This window comes from Thunnus thynnus, chromosome 4 (genome assembly GCF_963924715.1).
Source record: "Thunnus thynnus chromosome 4, fThuThy2.1, whole genome shotgun sequence".
NCBI lineage: Eukaryota > Metazoa > Chordata > Actinopteri > Scombriformes > Scombridae > Thunnus > Thunnus thynnus.
The window spans coordinates 37,356,378-37,374,957 of record NC_089520.1 but is presented as its reverse complement, the minus strand read 5'-3'; the positions used below and the strand labels follow the sequence as shown (position 1 = coordinate 37,374,957).

The 18,580-nt window shown below is 39.1% G+C and overlaps 1 protein-coding gene across 1 annotated transcript; it reads right to left on the bottom strand.

Moving 5' to 3' along the window:
- Nucleotides 1-413: 413 nt before the first annotated feature.
- On the bottom strand, nucleotides 414-16,940 carry LOC137182193 (uncharacterized). The gene is made up of 2 exons (XM_067588526.1): nucleotides 16,077-16,940; nucleotides 414-4,956 (listed from the first exon to the last, which is right to left on the bottom strand). The coding sequence occupies exons 1-2, from the start codon at nucleotides 16,255-16,257 to the stop codon at nucleotides 3,824-3,826; spliced, it is 1,314 nt and encodes a 437-aa protein (XP_067444627.1). The 5' UTR covers nucleotides 16,258-16,940; the 3' UTR covers nucleotides 414-3,823.
- Nucleotides 16,941-18,580: the final 1,640 nt, after the last annotated feature.

Sequence of the window (18,580 nt, the reverse complement as noted above, 5' to 3'; positions counted from 1 at the left end):
TCCATTGATGTTCAGTGTTCTCATGATGGTGGACTCATCAACATTGACTTTAGCTATTGGAAGAGAGGCCTTTAGTTTCCTAGACGTTTTTGGAGATAAAGTTACTGGAAACATTTGGTTGAAGTTATTGCTGCAAAAGCAGGGCACACCAGTTACTGAAAGCAAGGGTTCAAGACTTTTGCCTGACACAAGTGTGTAAGATTTGACAGTTTTCCTCAATAAATAAATGAATAAGTTCAATGTTTTTGTCTCATTTGTTTAACTGGGTTCCCTCTATCTAGTTTTAGGACTTGTGTAAAAATCTGATCACACTTAATGTCATACTTATGCATAAATAGAGAACATTCAAAAGGGTTCACAAACTTTCAAGCACCACTGTATAACGCATGAGTGTGTATGGTGTGGTCACTGTGGTTGTAATTTTGTTTTGTTTTTTTTACAAAAGGATGTTACTTAAAGAAAAAACAGACACAACAGTTTTGGTTGCAACAGTTTATTTTATCATTCAAAAAGAATGGACCCGATTAAAACGTGTGACAATAAGCCAAACTTTATCTGCCAACATAAATAATATTGCACAATTTACCTAATCAAAGTGCATATGCCAAAAACATTAAAGGAATAGTTGGAAATTTTGGGAAAATATTTGCTTTCTTGCCAAGTTAGATGAAAAGATGCTCTCATTTTGATACAGTAAATATGAAGCTACAGTTTGCCGTTGGCTTCGCACAAATACTGGAAACAGCTAGTCTGGCTCCGTCCAAAGTAGGGCTGTAACTAGATCAGAATTTCCTGTTTGGCTGCATGTTTGACTTTTTGGGGAGGGATGGAGGTTGGTGGGGTTTTTGTATCTTATTTTGTCATGTGATTGTGCTTCCTGTTTTTTCTCAACTATAGATATTTTTCAGTTTTATAAATACTCATTATTACAGATATTTTTTCTTCAGTACACCCTACCTTACTATTGCTACACCTGCAGAGCAGCAGCCCCAAACTAAACTAATATAACAGCCAACATCTCAAGTTGGACATTTTATCTACAAGAAGTCAATGAAATAAAGTGTTTTCTGGTCATAATCCAGTAATAAAAATTCATCTCTCCTGTGTGGCTGCTGATCACACTGGATGGCAGGGAGTGCTACTAGCATCTGGCTCAGGACTAAATTAGTTTAATCAGCTTGGCTAGTATTCAGCTTCGGTGCTGAGAGTATCAGAGCAGCAAATGGAGACAAGCTCTACTGCTTTGCCTCATTCCATCATCCTTCTGTTTCCATCATAATTAGGTTAGTTTTGTAGTTAGGTGAATACACAGTGATGCAGCTATTTTATTTTATCATTAGTACTATGATTTGACTGAAAAAATGAGGTTCTCTAATGAACACATTATATTTAATTTGTTTAATCTGCATAAAGAACAACACATTGTGCTTTTATAGGTGATTATGTGCTGAACTATTTTTTGGCCAGCTGCACTTCTCATAGCCATGAGGTTGCCAGGCAACAAACAGAGACTTCAGGAAGTTCTCCTAAGCTAAGTTTAGCTAAGCTTAGCTAACCATCTGCTGGCAGTAGCTTCATTATTTAACGTACATGAGAGTGGTATCACGCTTCTCATCTAATTTGCAAACAAGCACATTTAGCAAAATGTCAAACTATTCCTTAAACCAGTGGCTCCCAACCTTTCTCCTTAAGGGACCCCTATTTACCATTGAGTGAACAGGAAATGATTGGTCACTATAATAACTCATATTATAGTCAATGCAGGAAGTTTGTGTAAAACTAGCAATTTGGAGGAAATTTTAACAGTTTATTTCCTGTGAATATTGCAATCCAGCAGAGACATATATTTATAGGAACATTTTATACAATTCTTTGTATTATTTTTTAAATTAACTATATGTTATAGGCTTCTTTTTGACATATTCAGTGTTCTCCCTGACACTTGGCCATTGTTCCATAGGTTTAGGGTTAGGTTGTTTGTTGGTTGTTTTAACTGCTTTTGTAATGCAGGATGAGGATATTTAGCTGGCTTGCTGCACTTGCTTAGCAGAGAGTGAAGGCTCTGTGAATACAGCTATATTTATTTTTCTTAAAAAATAGTCATTGTATAAATAGTAAATGGTTTCATTTATATAGCGCTTTTTTTAAAAGCACTTTACAGTTTTATTTTTGCCCCTCATGCACCCATTCACTCACACACTGATGGCAGCGAGTTTCCATGTAAGGTGCTGCCTGACCAGCAGCAGCAATTTGTGCTACAGTATCTTGCCCAAGGTAACTTCAACATGCTGACAGGAGGAGAAGGGATTGACTGATTAATCATTTACCAGAGAAACTCTCTTGAGCACAAAGTGATGTCGTCAGTTGTCTGTTTTATCTGACCAAACCATCCAAAAGGTAAATCAATTTGCCACAATTTAAGAAAAGGAAAAGCATTTGAGAACCTGAAACCATCAAATGGTTCTACTGAAAATGATAAATTGATAAACAAAATAGTTGTAGGTTACTTGACTTATCTATTTATTGATTAATTGACCAATTGTCGCAGCCGTAATCAGGACCTCAAATATTTGGAGCAGCTAGCTCATTAAAAATGAGGTGTGCAAAGTAAGAAAGCCACACCTGATATTTAAACGTCAGATTCATATTTAAAGCTGCCCTGTGGAGTTTTCTTGTAAACAACAGGTATGTTTACATTGATTGTTATTCACAAAAATTCATTCCTGTGTATCCTAGGTCTAGCAAACATGTTGAATGCATTTACTTGCTCATAAAACATTTGTAAACTGATTAAGTATTTTAAATCCTTCAGGGTTTACATCTGTGTTTACTAACTTGTCTTCTCTTCATCTGTTGGTGCATTTCTGTGTATTACATCCACCTGTAGAACAGTGAAACCATTTGGCAGGACTGTGCAACATGTCATCCATGTGTACATGCACAAGACAAACAAAACAGGGACCCACTCATAAAAAAACTGCTCCAAAGCTCTATTAGGCAGCAACACAGAGGGTGACTCACGTCTCGGAACAGTGCTGCACAGAGGCTCCCAAGCACTATTGATTTCCAAATTAATTGATATTTGGCATTGTTTTTGGCATTAAAAACATTTTTTTGGCCTGGCGGGGGTTCTCGTTCGTCTGACAGCCCTCTATTACTATTATAGGGGAAACACTCACCAGAATAAGAAAAACATGTACACTACTATCCATAAATTAACACCAGCACATGGATTAATGGTAATAATAATAATGAAGAGCAAGAAGAAAATGTTATCATCTTCGCAGGCTCTCACTCTCTGTTCCCTCACCCATACTAATCAGTGTTCTCTCGCCTACAGATCATCCAGCAGTGGAAATGATTAGGGATCAGATAAAAGCTTAAACATCTCAGATGCATTTATACCTTTTGAACATCTGGCTAGAGTGCATCTCTAACAACCTCCAGAGGTGGTTTGGGCAATCGGATCAATCCATCTTGAATGCTTCTTGGATGTATTTACACTTAGCTTTTTAGAGCTCAGATAGCAAGACGCATGAAGTGACTCATGCACATTTCATGTCCTGCTGCTCACCTCATGTTCAGGTTCAATTAAGCTGACACTCAAAACAGTAGTATTTCTGTCTTATTAGCCAACAAAACGTGAGTTGTACTTATTTTTAACTTTTGTTACACACATATGTATGTAATTAGATTGGGTATGGAATTTAAAAGGATTTGATATGACAAGTGAATTAACACCGGATTCAGATTCGATAAAATGCTCTTCATCCCCAACTCTAAAGAAACACTGACTTGAAGGCTTTCCTCCAGAATGACAGACTCATAATATTGGTCTGGATGATTGCACTGTAACTTTTGGACATTTTAGCTGAAGCTCCTGCTCTACAGCCTCAGTGATTTTCTTACCAGGACACTTGTGGTTTTTGAGGTGTGACAGCAAACTAAATGTTTTCTCACATACACTGCAACTGAATGGTTTCTCTCCTGTGTGGATTCTCTTGTGTTTATTCAGATTTCCCTTCTCACTAAATCTTTTACCACAAAGTGTGCAAGTAAATGGTTTCTCTCCTGTATGGACTCTCATGTGTCTGACCAGTGTCCCTCTTTCATTGTACTTTTTCTTACATACTGAGCAACCGAAAGGCTTCTCTCCAGTATGAATTCTCATGTGCGCAGCTAATGTTCCACTCTGGGTGAAGTTTTTACCACAAACCAAGCAACTAAAAGGCTTTTCTCCAGTATGTTTTCTCATATGTATATGCAAACTTCCCTTTTGCCTAAATTTCTTACCACACTCAGTACAGTCAAATGGCCTCTCCCCTGTATGACATGTTATGTGTCTTTGCAGAGCTGTGTTGTGCTTAAATGTTTTGCTACATGCTGGACACCTATAGAGTTTTTTCTGATTATGAAATCTGTGATGAGACACAACTTCCTTGTCTTTCACTTTCACTGCATCTGGAAATGGCTGAGATACAATCATCTGGTTCCAGTCATCATCCAAATCCTCAGTCTCAGTTTTAAAACACTTTGAGAGGAAAAACTGACCATCACTGGCTGCTTTTAAAAAACCAGCTACATCCAAGTCAAAGGCCGATTCTGATCCTCCACAGTCCTCTCCAACAGCTTCAGCTTCCATCTTTTGAGGTGAGCTGTTGGCTGGAGGATCTGCCTCTCTGTACTCTTCAGTTTGTTTATGATGAAGCTGTGAGGACTGAGGATTCTCTTCATCATCTTCACTCTTCACAGTGACAGGAGGCAACGGGAACTCTGGGATATCAGCCTTCTCCAGTCCTTGAAGCTGCTCTCCCTCCTGACTGCTCCAGACTTCCTCCTGCTCCTCCTTAATGCACGGGGGCTCTGGATCCTCCTGGTCCAGAGTAGAGCTCCACTCCTGCTGTTCGGGGGGAATCTCTGCACTGACGATCAGCGGCCGGATGTCCTGAGACACACCTGAAATAAAAAACAAGCACATTATCCAAAAATAAAAAGAGATGTAGAAAACTGAAAGCTCAGGAGTACTGCTGTATGTCTGAAATACAGTGACTACGGGTGTTCCACTATCAGATGTTCACTACATGATTGTGAAAACATTCAGGGCATTCATCATTCATCAAACTTTACTGAAATACTACTATTAGTGCTTAAATATAGTCAGGGTGGGTGATATATCAAATATACTCAATGTATCGTGGCTTGTTTTACATGGGATGTTTCCAAGTTTATAAAGCTGTGGTCTACAGTCAAGAGAAATTGAGGACAATTGCATGGATAACCAGTTAACAAATAAAACTAAGTCAACACATTACTATAGGGCTTAACACCCCATACACACCCACTACATGTCAGCTCACATTATGCACAGCTGTGATGTGTGTGTGTATATATGTATATAGTTTTTTTTTGTTACTTTGATATGAGTTGTGTTGATAGCTTTGTTGATTTTTTTAGGGCCTGAGCCCCAAAGGGGTGAAGACCCTCTTGTCTGTTCTGTTTCTATATTTCTTTCTTTCTTTAAAGAGAAGACCCTATTGTATTTTGTGTGTTTGTTTCTTTCTTCTTATTATTCTTTTTTTTATTATTACGCCACTTCAACCCCAAATTTGACCCCCTAAACATGCTCAAAAACTCACCAAATTTGGAACGCACATCAGGTCTGGTGAAAAATTTGATAAAATGTAAAAATTATCCTCCAGAGTGCCAAAATGTGCTCTATAGCGCCACCTATGTCACTAAAATGGAAGAATGTGTGGGGATGGGTGTCGCGGTTAAATGGAGGTCATTTTTGAAGGATACAGCAGAAAGGTCTATATACATACAGTACATTATATACAAACTTTGTATGAAGTTTGGTGTTATTATTTATTTTACAATAATTATGAGTCTTATATGTATAATTCAGTAGTGGGGATGACCTATGAGGAGTGAGAGTGACAGTTTAGTGATAAAGTGCAGTAGAAAAATAAAATCAAAACTAAAATTTGTAGTTCTGTACTGCAGTTTTTCCTTTATTAGGGCCCAAGCACCTAGCGGTACGCTGACACTCACCATTCAAATATATGAGTATTTTTCTGTGTCCAGCTGCGGTTACTTATTATCTCTACACATCTGACAGCAGTGTTCAATGCTTACTTTTTTGTCAACGAGTACATGTGTTCCTAAATGAAAAAAATTAGGAGCACACATAGAAATCTAGGAGCACACTGAAAAATGTTCAAGTAACTGTTTATTTAAGAGAACAATTTATCACATACATACATAAATGCTGTGTGTGTGTGTGTGTGTATTTAAATGAAAATTTATGTTCTCTTTAGGGTGCTTGATTAGGGCAAAAACCATAATCACAATTATTTTTGCTCGATATTGACATCACGGTTATCTAACACGATTACTTTTTGACTATCATTTTTGGTGATTGCCGATATATGCAAATATTTTTTCCCACTTGGCTGAGGAAACTATTACACATGCAAGCATAGATTATACTAAGTATGATCAAAAATGAAAATATATGAAGGAAGAACTCAGGAAGACTAGAGTTCTGGAGCTCAGCATTAAAACTTTAATGAACCTGCCAAGTGGGTGGAGTAGCAGTTTTTTTTTATTTTTGAGTTTATTAGACAGACAGGATTGATGTGTAGGATTTAATATTTGGTCTACAGTCCGAAGCGGAGGGTGGTGGTAATGTGCCTAAAATGCTAGTTGCCAACCCCTGTTATAACCCAAAAAGAGGAGAATAAGAGGTTTTTTCAAACAGAGTGGTACATCCTTTCAGCCGAGGGATTTCCTATCTGTGCAGCCAAACACAGCAACTCCTCCACGGACTGTTTCACCCTGATGGTCCCGGTGTTTCTTCCGCAGGCTTCATTTCACTTAACTGACTGACAGACCCCCTGATTATTCCCACTTTAACCTGAATAACAAACCGGGGCTCGGTGGTCTGGTTGGATCCAAACAGAGAGCCGGGGCTAGCTGAGAGCCGAGTGGAGGCTAACTAGTTATGCTTCCTTCCAGTCATGCAGCAGCTAACGCTCCATTAGCCTTATTAGCGTCGCCACTTTCTGTATCTGTCGTTTCAACTTTAAATCCCTCTAGCATTTCATATAGTCTTATGGTTGTAATTTGCATATCTATTTTTAGGTACAAATGCAAGTGAAATACTTGCACTGTAGAGCCCTGTGACAGTACACATTTCAATCAAACTTTGACCGGGTCATGTGGGTTAAAAGTGTTAAAAGTGCACAATTTTGATGACACAGCTGTGAGCAAATCAGCCTCAGAACATCATCTGATTCACATGAAATTTTCAAGGTGGGCTCTACAGTTGATATACAGCAACATGATGTTTATTTAATACGTGTTTTCTAACACCATATAGTGGACACAGGAAATGAACTCCTTCATGCAATGTTAGATAACAGACAACTAAAGTTACATGTCTTTGTCCAGCAAGTACTTGTGGCACCGTACATTTAAACCGTAAACCGTACACGACAGACATGAAGTGTCAAGCTTTGTGATTCACCAGCTTCCAGAAAGTCCTAGAAGACGCTACTTTATTGACCTGATTGGTGCAACTGGTGGCTCGATTACTGGGCATCGTGATGGCCTGATGACGTGTCATCATGCAAGCTTACAAAAACAGCCTGCTTGAGCTTGGCTCTTCCTACTTGGTCACACCGACATCGAGGTAAGACGTGTTTTCATCTGTTACCGGTGAGATTTGATGTTTCACCATGACAGAGGAAGTTCTTATGACTCTATTGTACATGCTCCAGTCTGCACCCAACTTTACATGTTTGATAAGAGTCCTGGCCTGAACACGTGTACATGACAATATTTTATCAGTGATGCAAACTGGCTGAATAGTGCCCCCTATGAAATTGCAGCAAAGCAGCCCCAGCAACAGGCAAAATAGTGGACAAAGGAAGTGATGTTTATCTCCTTCTTGCACTGTCTGAAAACAGCCCGGGTCTAAAGACATCTACATGCCCGTGACAGAAGCCCTTCCACTGCACCGCGGCCCGACGTGCGCAGAGGCGCGAGGGCCCGTTCAATGCTGCTTGCAGCTTTAATTGTACATGTTCCTGTTCTAATATAAAGTAGAAAATAAAATCAATACATTTACTTTGGCATCATGTCATTTTTGCAGTTGAAGGGCCACCTGAAAACTATGTTTTAAATAAATATTTGAAAAACAAATGAGAAACAGTTAACCTTAATGTTCTTTAACAATGTGCATCTTCAAATACAATGTAAGGCACAGGTGCCTTATATTGTATTTGAAGATGCACATTACTTACCTGTCCAGTTACCTGTCCATTTACCTAATGTTTACCTAACATTACCTAATGTTTTCCTTTCACTGCAACATTGAGGAAACTGTTTCTCCTTTTGTAATTCTTGTCAGCTGAGCTTACATTTTCCATGCCTTTCAATCCTAGATATTTGATCAATATTATGAACAGCAATTTAACAAGACATTGGGTATGTTTATTGTATTTTTTGAAGCACTAAGAGTTTAATTTAATCTTGAATAATTAAACATGGAATTTATTACAAATTATATACATGTACAACCAGTGGTGGAAAGTAACTTATCCAATATTTCACCAAAAATCAAACATTAGAAAAAAAGTCCAAAAACTGAAAACAGATTTGTGTATCAGAACTTTGTTTTTTCTTCTTTCCTCTCACATTAATCATTTCACAACACCTCAGTTAAGGGAGATCACGGCGCACATGGTCATATTGCCATGGGACTTGGCCAGCAGGAGAGGTGAAATACTGCCTGAACTTATCCTGCCCCCTCAGTGCCTCAGCTGATGCTCTTTTCCCCCAAAGACTCCTAATGGCACCCAGTGTGCTGCTATCCATCCTCAACATCAGCACTCTGGTTCCCATCAGCACCATTGAGGTAGTTAGTCAAAATGCAGGTGGCTTTGATGATGCTGTCAGCTGTGTCAGGAGAGACTTGCAGCCAGCATTGATACACTCTCCAGCACTGGCTAAGAAAGTCAAAAATATTCTCAGCAATGCGTCAGGCTCTGGAGAGGCAGTAGTTGAACACCCGGTGATCCTCTTGCAGATGTTTCCCACGATGGAGGAGAGTTTTCATTGGAAAAGCCTCATCCACTATCACAAATGGCACCGGTCCCAACTCACGTGCTGAGGGGAGTGGGCATGGTGCCAGTACATTCAAGGTACCAGCTTGAAGGGCCTGTCCCAAGGAGGAGTTTGCGAAGATGCCTCCATCACTGTTGCTGCCGGAACCTCCCACATCGACAGGCAGACACCGGTAGTCTGCATCCATCAGAGTGAGGAGGACCACAGAAAAGGTGCCCTTATAATTATAAAAATGGGAGCCATAATTAGCTGGTGCCTGAATTACTACATGCTTCCCGTCAAGTGCACCGATACAATTTGGGAAATTCCATTTCTCCTGGAACCTCCTGGCGGCATTCCTCCAGACCTCCTCCATTGGGATTGGCATGTGGGTTTCCCTCATTGGTGCCTAGATGACATCACAGGTGTCTTTCACCAAACTGGCCACGGTTGACACACCAAAACGGAAACTGGAGGCAATGGTTGTAAAAGAATCCCCAGTGGTGAGGAATCTGGGGAGGTGGGAGGAAAAGGTTTTAGTCTTGGCCTAACAAACAAAATCTAAGAAAACAACTTGATACATATTTGTGCCATTAGGTTATGATTTTTTTAAATTGATATCATTTTTTTACTGCACTATCTACCAATAATAAAAATAAACAATAATCTCATTCTCTCTCTATATATAGAGGTAGACAGAGGTTACGACTGCAGTATCAAAAGCATGCATGCATTGTGCAATCACTTGTTACAGATAAAGCAATGGTATGTTTTTTTTTTTACATTTTGTTGATACATTAAACATTGTTATATTCTTGTGGTATATAATTTGACATAATGTGAGAATACTGTTTACACTCACAGTCTGCTGCTACAACAGTAATCCAGTAGGTGGCAATAGTAGACAGACTCTTCCTTATCAATCATGCCCCTTCTTAGTTACTGCTATAGCCTATGGTCAGTAGCCTATCTACAGCTGCCAACTATTGGACTATCATTTTAGCAGTCTATAAACATACCAAACTTATAATGCATCCACATTATGGAAATTTTATATACAGTACTGTGCAAAAGTTTTAGGCACTAAAAGTAAAGTGAGAATGCTTACAAAATATGATATAAAATATGATATAAACTTCTTACAAAGTTGAGTAAACAGCAGAAACCTAAATGAAATCAATATTTGCTGTGAGCAGCTTTGCCTTTAAAACAGCAGCAGTTCTCCTCGGTACACTTTAACACAGTTTTTCATGGTAACTTACAGGAAGGTTGTTGTAACCATCCTGGAGAAAGAATGTTCTTCTGTGGATTTATTATTTAGGCCATCTCAGGTGCTTCTTCATGTAATCCCAGATTGACTCCATGATGTTGAGATTAGGGCTCTGTGGGGGCCATGCCATACCATCTGTTGCAGAACTCATCATTCTTCTTGTTGCTGAAAATAGTTCTTTATGACTCTAGCTCAGGGGTGTCCAAACTTACAGAAAAATATACAAAGGACTGGGCCACTCACTACACATGAGGTATACTGCCTCACTTCTAATGCACTAATATTGGCAAAATCAATCAAATGCAGGTAAATTACTTTGATAACTGAACATGTTTGAAGAAAAAAAGCCTCCATCACAGCTCTCCATTAGTAGATTTTCATTTTATTTTTTAAAAAAAGGTTGGCAGGTCATTCTCTCAGTGACAGCCTCAGATTGTTTCTTAGGGTGCTGATCCCTTCATTGTCCTGTATGAAGGGAGAGACAAGAAGAGAAATAGAGAATGTGGATATTTCAAGCTTATTACACAAATAAATTAATGGGCTTGTTAAAACATCAACTAACATTTGTCAAAAAATTATCATCAACTTTAATTGACTGAATTTATTAAGTAATTGGGCTTTTTAACACATGAAAACTGTGTGTATATTTTCAACTCACCTGTAATGGGAAGAATGTTGCGCTCAGTGGGAGCAGTGATGCTGCGCTTTGGTCTGAAGGAGAGCTGGCACGTCAGGAGTAAGTTTGGTGGTTGAGATGTGAAGGACGTCACGGAGATGGCTGTCGGTCATTCTGGTTCTCAATCTGCTTTTGTTCAGCGTTAACAGCGAGAATGTCTGCTCACAGATGTATGTTGAGCCGAACAGACTCATCATTTGTTTTGCGTGGCGTCTTATCAGAGGAAACTTGGCCTTTTCCAAGCTCCAGTAGAAATCAGGTAGGGAGAGAAGCTGATGTTGAATCTTCAGAGAATCATCACGCTGCATTTCGATCAGTTCTAATTGCAGACTCTCCTCCACTTCTTCTGCATCCACTGAAAACGGAGCCGCAAACAGTGTGATTTCCTTCTCAATGACAGAAAAATCTTGAAAGCGCTGACTGAATTCTGTAATGAGAGATGTGATCACAAACGCATATTCTCCCATTTTAGCAGAGAGCTTAGCATTTGGAAATGCGCATTTGATTTCAGTCAGTGTGGGGAAGTGCGCTACATTAAAGTTGCGCAGTTGTGACTCGAAGAGACGGAGCTTCGAACGGAATGCTTTCATGTGCGCATGGAGCTGTGGTACCAGCTGCTCTTTGCCTTGTAGTCTCTTGCTCAGGGTGTTGAGATGATCGGTGAGATCAACTAAAAAAGCCAGGTCTGCCAACCATAAAGGGTCACTGAGCTCATGCAGAGGTCTGCCCTTTTCTTTCAAAAACTTGTCGATATTTGATCTCAGGGAATAAAACCGCTGCAACACGGAGCCGCGACTGAGCCAACGCACTTCAGAATGGTAGAGTAGGTCCCCGTATTCCGCATCGACATCAGAGAAGAATGCTTGAAATTCTCTGTGGTAAAGCCCTCATGCCCGAATTATGTTGACAGTTTTCACAACTGTGTTCATCACGTCGCCAAGCTGTACTGTCTTGGCACAGAGGGCTTCTTGGTGGATGATGCAGTGCATTTTGACAGCCTCACCTCCGCTCTGCCGCACCTTGGCGCATACCAAAAATGCCATTCCTTTGCGCTCGCTTGTCATTGCTGGAGCCCCATCCGTTGTAATTCCACACAGCTTGTCCCATTTAAGTCCAGCCTGGTCAATTGCATCTGACACAGCTTCAAAAATGTCCTTCCCAGTTGTTGTCCCCTTTACACTCCGAAGATCAAGCAGTTCCTCCGTAATGCAAAAAGTATCATCCACTCCCCGCAAAAAAATTAACAGCTGTGCAATGTCCGTGGTATCTGCGCTCTCATCACATGCAATCGAGTAAAAATCAAAAGCACAAGCTTTATGACACTTGCTGTTTTAAGTTGTTTGACAAGTCTTCAATTTGCCGCACAACCGTATTTCTGGACATGCTGACATTGTTGAAATCCTGCATTTTCTCCGGGCACATTATTCCCACGACTTTAGTGAGGCACTGTTTGATGAAATCACCATCTGAGAAAGGTTTCCCGTGTAAGGCAATGAGTTGAGCTACTTCATAACTGGCTATTGTTGCATTTTCTTGAGCTTTGTTAGGACGGAAAAAAAACTGTTGCTGTGTTAGCAGGCTAGCTGTCATTTGCTTCACCTTCTCTTCCTGCTCAGCGCCAGTGTAGGACGTGAAGGTCTGATGTTTTGTTTCATAATGCCTTCGTACATTGTACTCTTCCATCACGGCAACACTCTCATTACAAATCAAACAAACACACTTTCCCTTGTTTTCTACGAAAAAATATTCATTTTTCCACCGAGTCTGAAATTTTCTGCACTCGCTAGCAATCTTGTGTCTCTTTGGGTCTGCCATTTCTGGTGACCCTCAGCAATTTTTTTCTTTGATTGCTTGCTTTGTGGAGACACTGCCTTGTTTAAGACAGTAGCTCCACCTAGTGTTTTAACTAAGAAGTACAACACAGTTAAGCACAAATATTATGTGTGGGCCGTAGTCCATTATATTTTTAGACTTTGATACGGGCCAATTAAAAACGGATGGCGGGCCGTAGTTGGCCCACGGGCCGTAGTTTGGACACCCCTGCTCTAGCTTTATGCTTGGGGTCATTGTCATGTCATGAATAAATTTGGGACTGATCAGACACCTCCCTGATGGTATTGCATAATGGATAAGAATCTAAACATCTAGGGTGTCTAAAACTTTTGCACAGTACTGTAGGTCTGCAAGCCTGACAAGCTGGAGATCATGGACAAATTCGAGCCAGTGTTACACCATATTTGGTGACCCAACCAATACTGTGACCTAAGCTCTGTTTTCGTTGTCTACTTGTCTCTTTCTAGAACACTTTTCTCTGACACACATCACACCTCATCTCTGGTCTCTCCCTGACATACTGGAGTCAGTCGGCAGAGCCCTGAAGCTCGTTGGTTTATTCAAAGTTTATTAATATTAAACATATCACATGTCCAAATTGCACCAAATTCAACGCTGTACTCCCTTTGTTCCCCAACCAAGCAGAGGACATACATACATACAGAGATTCCCTCCTTTAGCAGAGTGATTATAAGTGCTAACATTATTATAAACAGTACTTTAACTCTATTATAACAGTACTTTATGTAGGAGGACAACCGCTTGTTCTTTAATTGTGATAACTAATCTTTGATTCTTAAGGAAAATAAGAGAAAGACTCCCTGGATTCCTAAGTTTGTAAGAGCAGACCCTCGGCCTGCAGAACTGACCTTTGTAACCCTAAGTGGCAGGTTTGATCAGTGATGCTCTACAGACTCCTAAGACCTCCTAAGAAACCATTTCAATAAGTTGAATTATGACATTAACTAAAAGCATGAACTGACCCTAAAGGCCACTTGGACCAGAGGAAAACAACTCCCACCTTAGATGGAGCACCAACTCTTATCACCAAAGCCATAAACTAACCCACATTCCTGAGGACTATGGGAAACCTGAAATTCATGTAAATTAAATGTCTGATCATTATGCTTATATCATGTTATTTGTCCTGTAAATACAAGATGTATGGTATAACTTTCATATATGTATGACTATCTACTAAAGAGATACAGGACTTAGATTGTATTAATCTTTTATACTACAGGTAACAATACTGCCCTTTATTGACAAGAGTTAAATTCCCTTATATGAAGAGTTAATGAATGTTTGATAACCATGTATTTGTATTTTAACTTGTGATCTATTAACCTCATAGACAATCATATTTTATCAGTTAAATTAGACAAGTAGTTGTGTTGAAAGAATGAAGTCGTATGAAGGAATGTAAAGATAATGTTTGAAGGATTTGAGTTTAAAGTTTTCTTTTATTGTTAAACAATAGTCACATTGAATGCTTTTATATTATAAAGTAAGTTTCTGAAAGTAATCTAATCACGTAAGCATGCCTAACTTTATTTCCTTTCACTATAGTATTAAACTTTATTTCAGTAGATGGTTTAAGATGTGTAGATAGTTTGAGAAAGTTGAACAATGCAGGTTGTATACTTAGACATCATGAAGTGTTGATAATGTAATGTTTGTTATTAGAAGAACTGACTTATCATGAATCATGTAATATGCTTAACTGTCTCTTGAATGGTTTTACAAATATAATACAAGCTGCAGGAACGTTATTAATTAGAAATATCATGAATGCTTGGACATTATGAAAAAAATGTGTTTACAGCTTTAATGTGAAATAATAGGCAACAGTGACTTGAAGTGTGAGTTTTTGCATGTAAAAACTCAGAATTAGAGTTCCCCAAATTCCTTTACTTCAGGGGGCACAGGCTGCAAAACACCAGCCACACCTAAACCCCCTAGAACAAAGAAATTAAATATTCATCAATAATTCACCCAACTCCTCCCGTTGTATCCTAACTTATAAAAACAGACGTCTCTTTTATTCGATTTTCAACCAAATATATCTGTATTTGTATCTTTTATTGCGACAAGTTAATTTGTTTTTGTTCCATTAGTAACATTAAGTCTCCTATTTCCACATATAGTAATTTAATACGTAATTTAATTTTAATTTTGAAAAGACGCAAGTGAGGGAAACGTGGATGCAATTTAAGAGACTTGGGATGCACCCATAGTCTTTTGCTCTAGTGAGATCGGATCCAGCTTGACATGATCTTGCAAAGATTATATTTTCTTAGCTTTTTGTAGCTTAGCTGTGTGACGAATCTGCTGACAGAGGCAGACCATAGCTGCTGCTGTTAGGGACGGACACCAGTTAGCTTGAAAACCAGTTAGCTTGAAAACTAGTTGGGACATAACACCAGCTAGTTCCGTCCAGCAGCCATAGGTGGCTCCACGCATCTCCAAAAACATTAGAGCAAATTTCCAAACAGCAGTTATTTGGATAAACTGACCACACATTGTTAATCTACATGATTACTTTCTCTCCTGAAAAAATAAACTTAATAAAGTGACATATTAACAGTGCTACAGCAAAAATTACAACAGCTTTTATCCTGCTTTAAAATCTCAGCTATTGCTGCCAGTTGGTGGGAAATGCATTCTGGGATGCTTGGCTGCATACTTCAGTGTGAACTGTCTGCTTAATGGTATTAATGGCATACTTAATCATTCATTTAGTACGCACTTTGCAGTACATACTCATTGAGTAAGTAGTAGGCAGTACATTAGTATGTGATTTCGAACACAGCCACTGATTTCTCTGGGTTTGAAAACTGTGGGAAATTTGGGATAATGCGAGTACATAACTCAACATAACATATAACGTAGGTCTAGTTATTTTTAGACATTTTAATGCAGAATAGTTATATATTATGGCTTTAAATGTTTTGTGTTATTCATCTACAGTCACTCTACAGATAGTTCTTCAACGTTGCCGCTATTACTCACAATGTCTGACGCTTCTGTGAGGTGCAGGGGAAGTGTGTACCTGACAGCCAATAGCTAACCGTTTTTTTTTTAAAGCAATGGAAACATAAAATTGAATCTGTCACTACTGACCAGGTGGCATTAGTTCAAAGGTGAGCCTTAAAATAAAAACGTGATCATTACTTTAACAAGACAAACCTGTTTCGGTATTTAACGCTATCTTGATGGCGGGCAGCTGCTCGGCTCCCAACAGCCTGCGGTGCCGGTCGATCTCCTCCTCGTACACGGTTATTGTTCTTTCAAACATCCCGATTATCTCCTCGACAGCCACCGTCAGTCGCTGGCTGACGAACGATCTCAGTAACTGGATTGTAGACATTTTTAGGAAACAGCCAACCGAGGAAGAGGAAAGAAATCTGATCACCGTAAAGGAGGCCCGGACCCGAGGGGTGCACTTCCTGATTGTGGCTCTGTTTTGGGTTCGTGTTGCTACGCAATAATAAAGCCAGAGTCCACTTGAACCCGTGTGGTGTGGGGTCGCTACTTTCCGCCTCTCATCTCTGTTGTATTTGCATCTCCCTCCAGGAAACTGCGCACTCTGATATCGGTTCTCCCCTGAAATGTTTTCAGCTCACGCCACACAGAGCACACAGCTTTGTCCACTGGTTCAGTGTCTGACCCGTAGATCGTGATTTTACGCTCGAAGCAGACTGTTCGACACTGTATCGACCTCTCAAAGCAAAAGTATCACGGCAAGATGTATCAACTCCTCGCTTCGCCACGGCAAAAATCACGTGACCATTCTATATGGAAAGCCAAAGGTATCACATTTCGTCTCAATTCTCCGGCGTTTAAAAACGCCGCTAACGCCGGGTGGCATTTATTAAACGCGTAGTGGCATTTGGTAATGATCTCCGCCCTGTGATTTCTCACAGTCAATAAAATTGAACTGTAATCACCCAATCACTACAGAATAAGGGCAGACCACACTCATCAAGCACAGATTTCCTTTGCTGTTTGTTTGGATAGCCTAGAGAAAATACCAAGTATGCACGTGTGTGTTATTTTATTAGTTATTATTATTTTTATTATTTATACATATGATTTTATGTTCAAATATATGGAGTGTAGTAATGTCAACCATTTAATAGGTAAAGGCTGGTCATTCATGCTTGTTGACTGGGATAAACCAGCTTGCATGCTGTTACTGTAGGATTCCTGAGGGTGGCAGCAGAGGATCATAAATAAAATATTATGGTGCATATCTTTATATTCCCTTGTAAAATAAAATAAAAAATAAACCTCAGCATGGCATTAATGACACATCTTTTCTAAGGAATCGATTCTAGCTTTGGCATAACTGTGTAGTTATTGATGTTATAGAAGAGTGTTATTGATATTGTAAAGGATACATAGTTATTTTAATTTATTTTATTTCATTTGTAAGTTTGTTTTATTGAGAGTTTATCACAATAGGGTTAGTCACAATGTAAAGACTACAATTAAGCAATATTACATGAGAGGGTGTGCTTTACCATCATTAATAGTAATAATAAAGGTAAAGCACACCCTCTCAGGTAATATTGCGATTATACAACATTTACCAACAAAATAAAAGATATAAACGAAATGTATTCATATTGTGAGGCAGTTTGCTCTAAAAATAAAAAACTTCTTGCTTGTGTTATTGCTGTTTCTATTGGAATACATGGGGTATGACTAATACCTGGAAAACAATCACCCACATTAGTAGACTCCTATGTAATGAAACCTAGTTTACTACTCCAGCAAGTAGGCCAACCCTTAGTAACGACCTAGCAACAGAGACGATTTCTAGTCCCTGCTGAATCAACCAGCCAACTTGAGCCAATGCTTTCTGGAGATTGCAGCATTTCCCAAACTGAATAAATACCACACATATTAACACAAAACTGCTTTGCTAGCTCAATCTCTGAGGCTTTTTTCATTTGAGTACGGCTAGGTGTGCTGTCATGCTGATTTGAGCATGTTCTAAATGTCTAGTGAGATTGCTTGGTAAGAACTACGTGTTGTATAATGCCCCTTCCATCTTGACTCCCGTGCCATAGATGTTCATAACATATGGTTTTAAAGCATACAGTTTAGCAAACCCTCTTGACATACAAACACAGTAGGACTACTGATTGTAGAGTGTAATCTATTTCTTCACCATAAGATGGTGTCCATTGCAACACAAGCATTAAGGGTTAGAATTAAAGGCTGGAATCAAGGGCTACACCATGCAGTGCATTTTGAATGCTTATAACATATTATTTTAGTTTACAGCAAGCACTCTTGATGTATAAATACAATACATATTCTATTTCTGAGAGTGGTGTAATCTTTTTCTTCACCGTAAGATGGTGTACAAAAAAATAAACCCAATGATTGGATTTATCCAAAACCCAAAATTTTATAAAGAGCCTATTTTCTTTGCTTGCACTCTCTCTCCCTCTCTCGCACACACACAGACACACACACACACACAGACACACACACACACACACACACACAGGTGAGGTTCACAATCAAATAAAGAAAAAATAAATTGTAGAATGTCAGAAAAAAAACTTTTTAATAAGTCTTGAAATTATCTGTACAGAAGCCCTGAAAGGCAAGCGAGTAAATTTTTTTTTCTAGAGATCCAATTTCTAAGTCTGATCTAATTTATTTTGTCTTTTGTG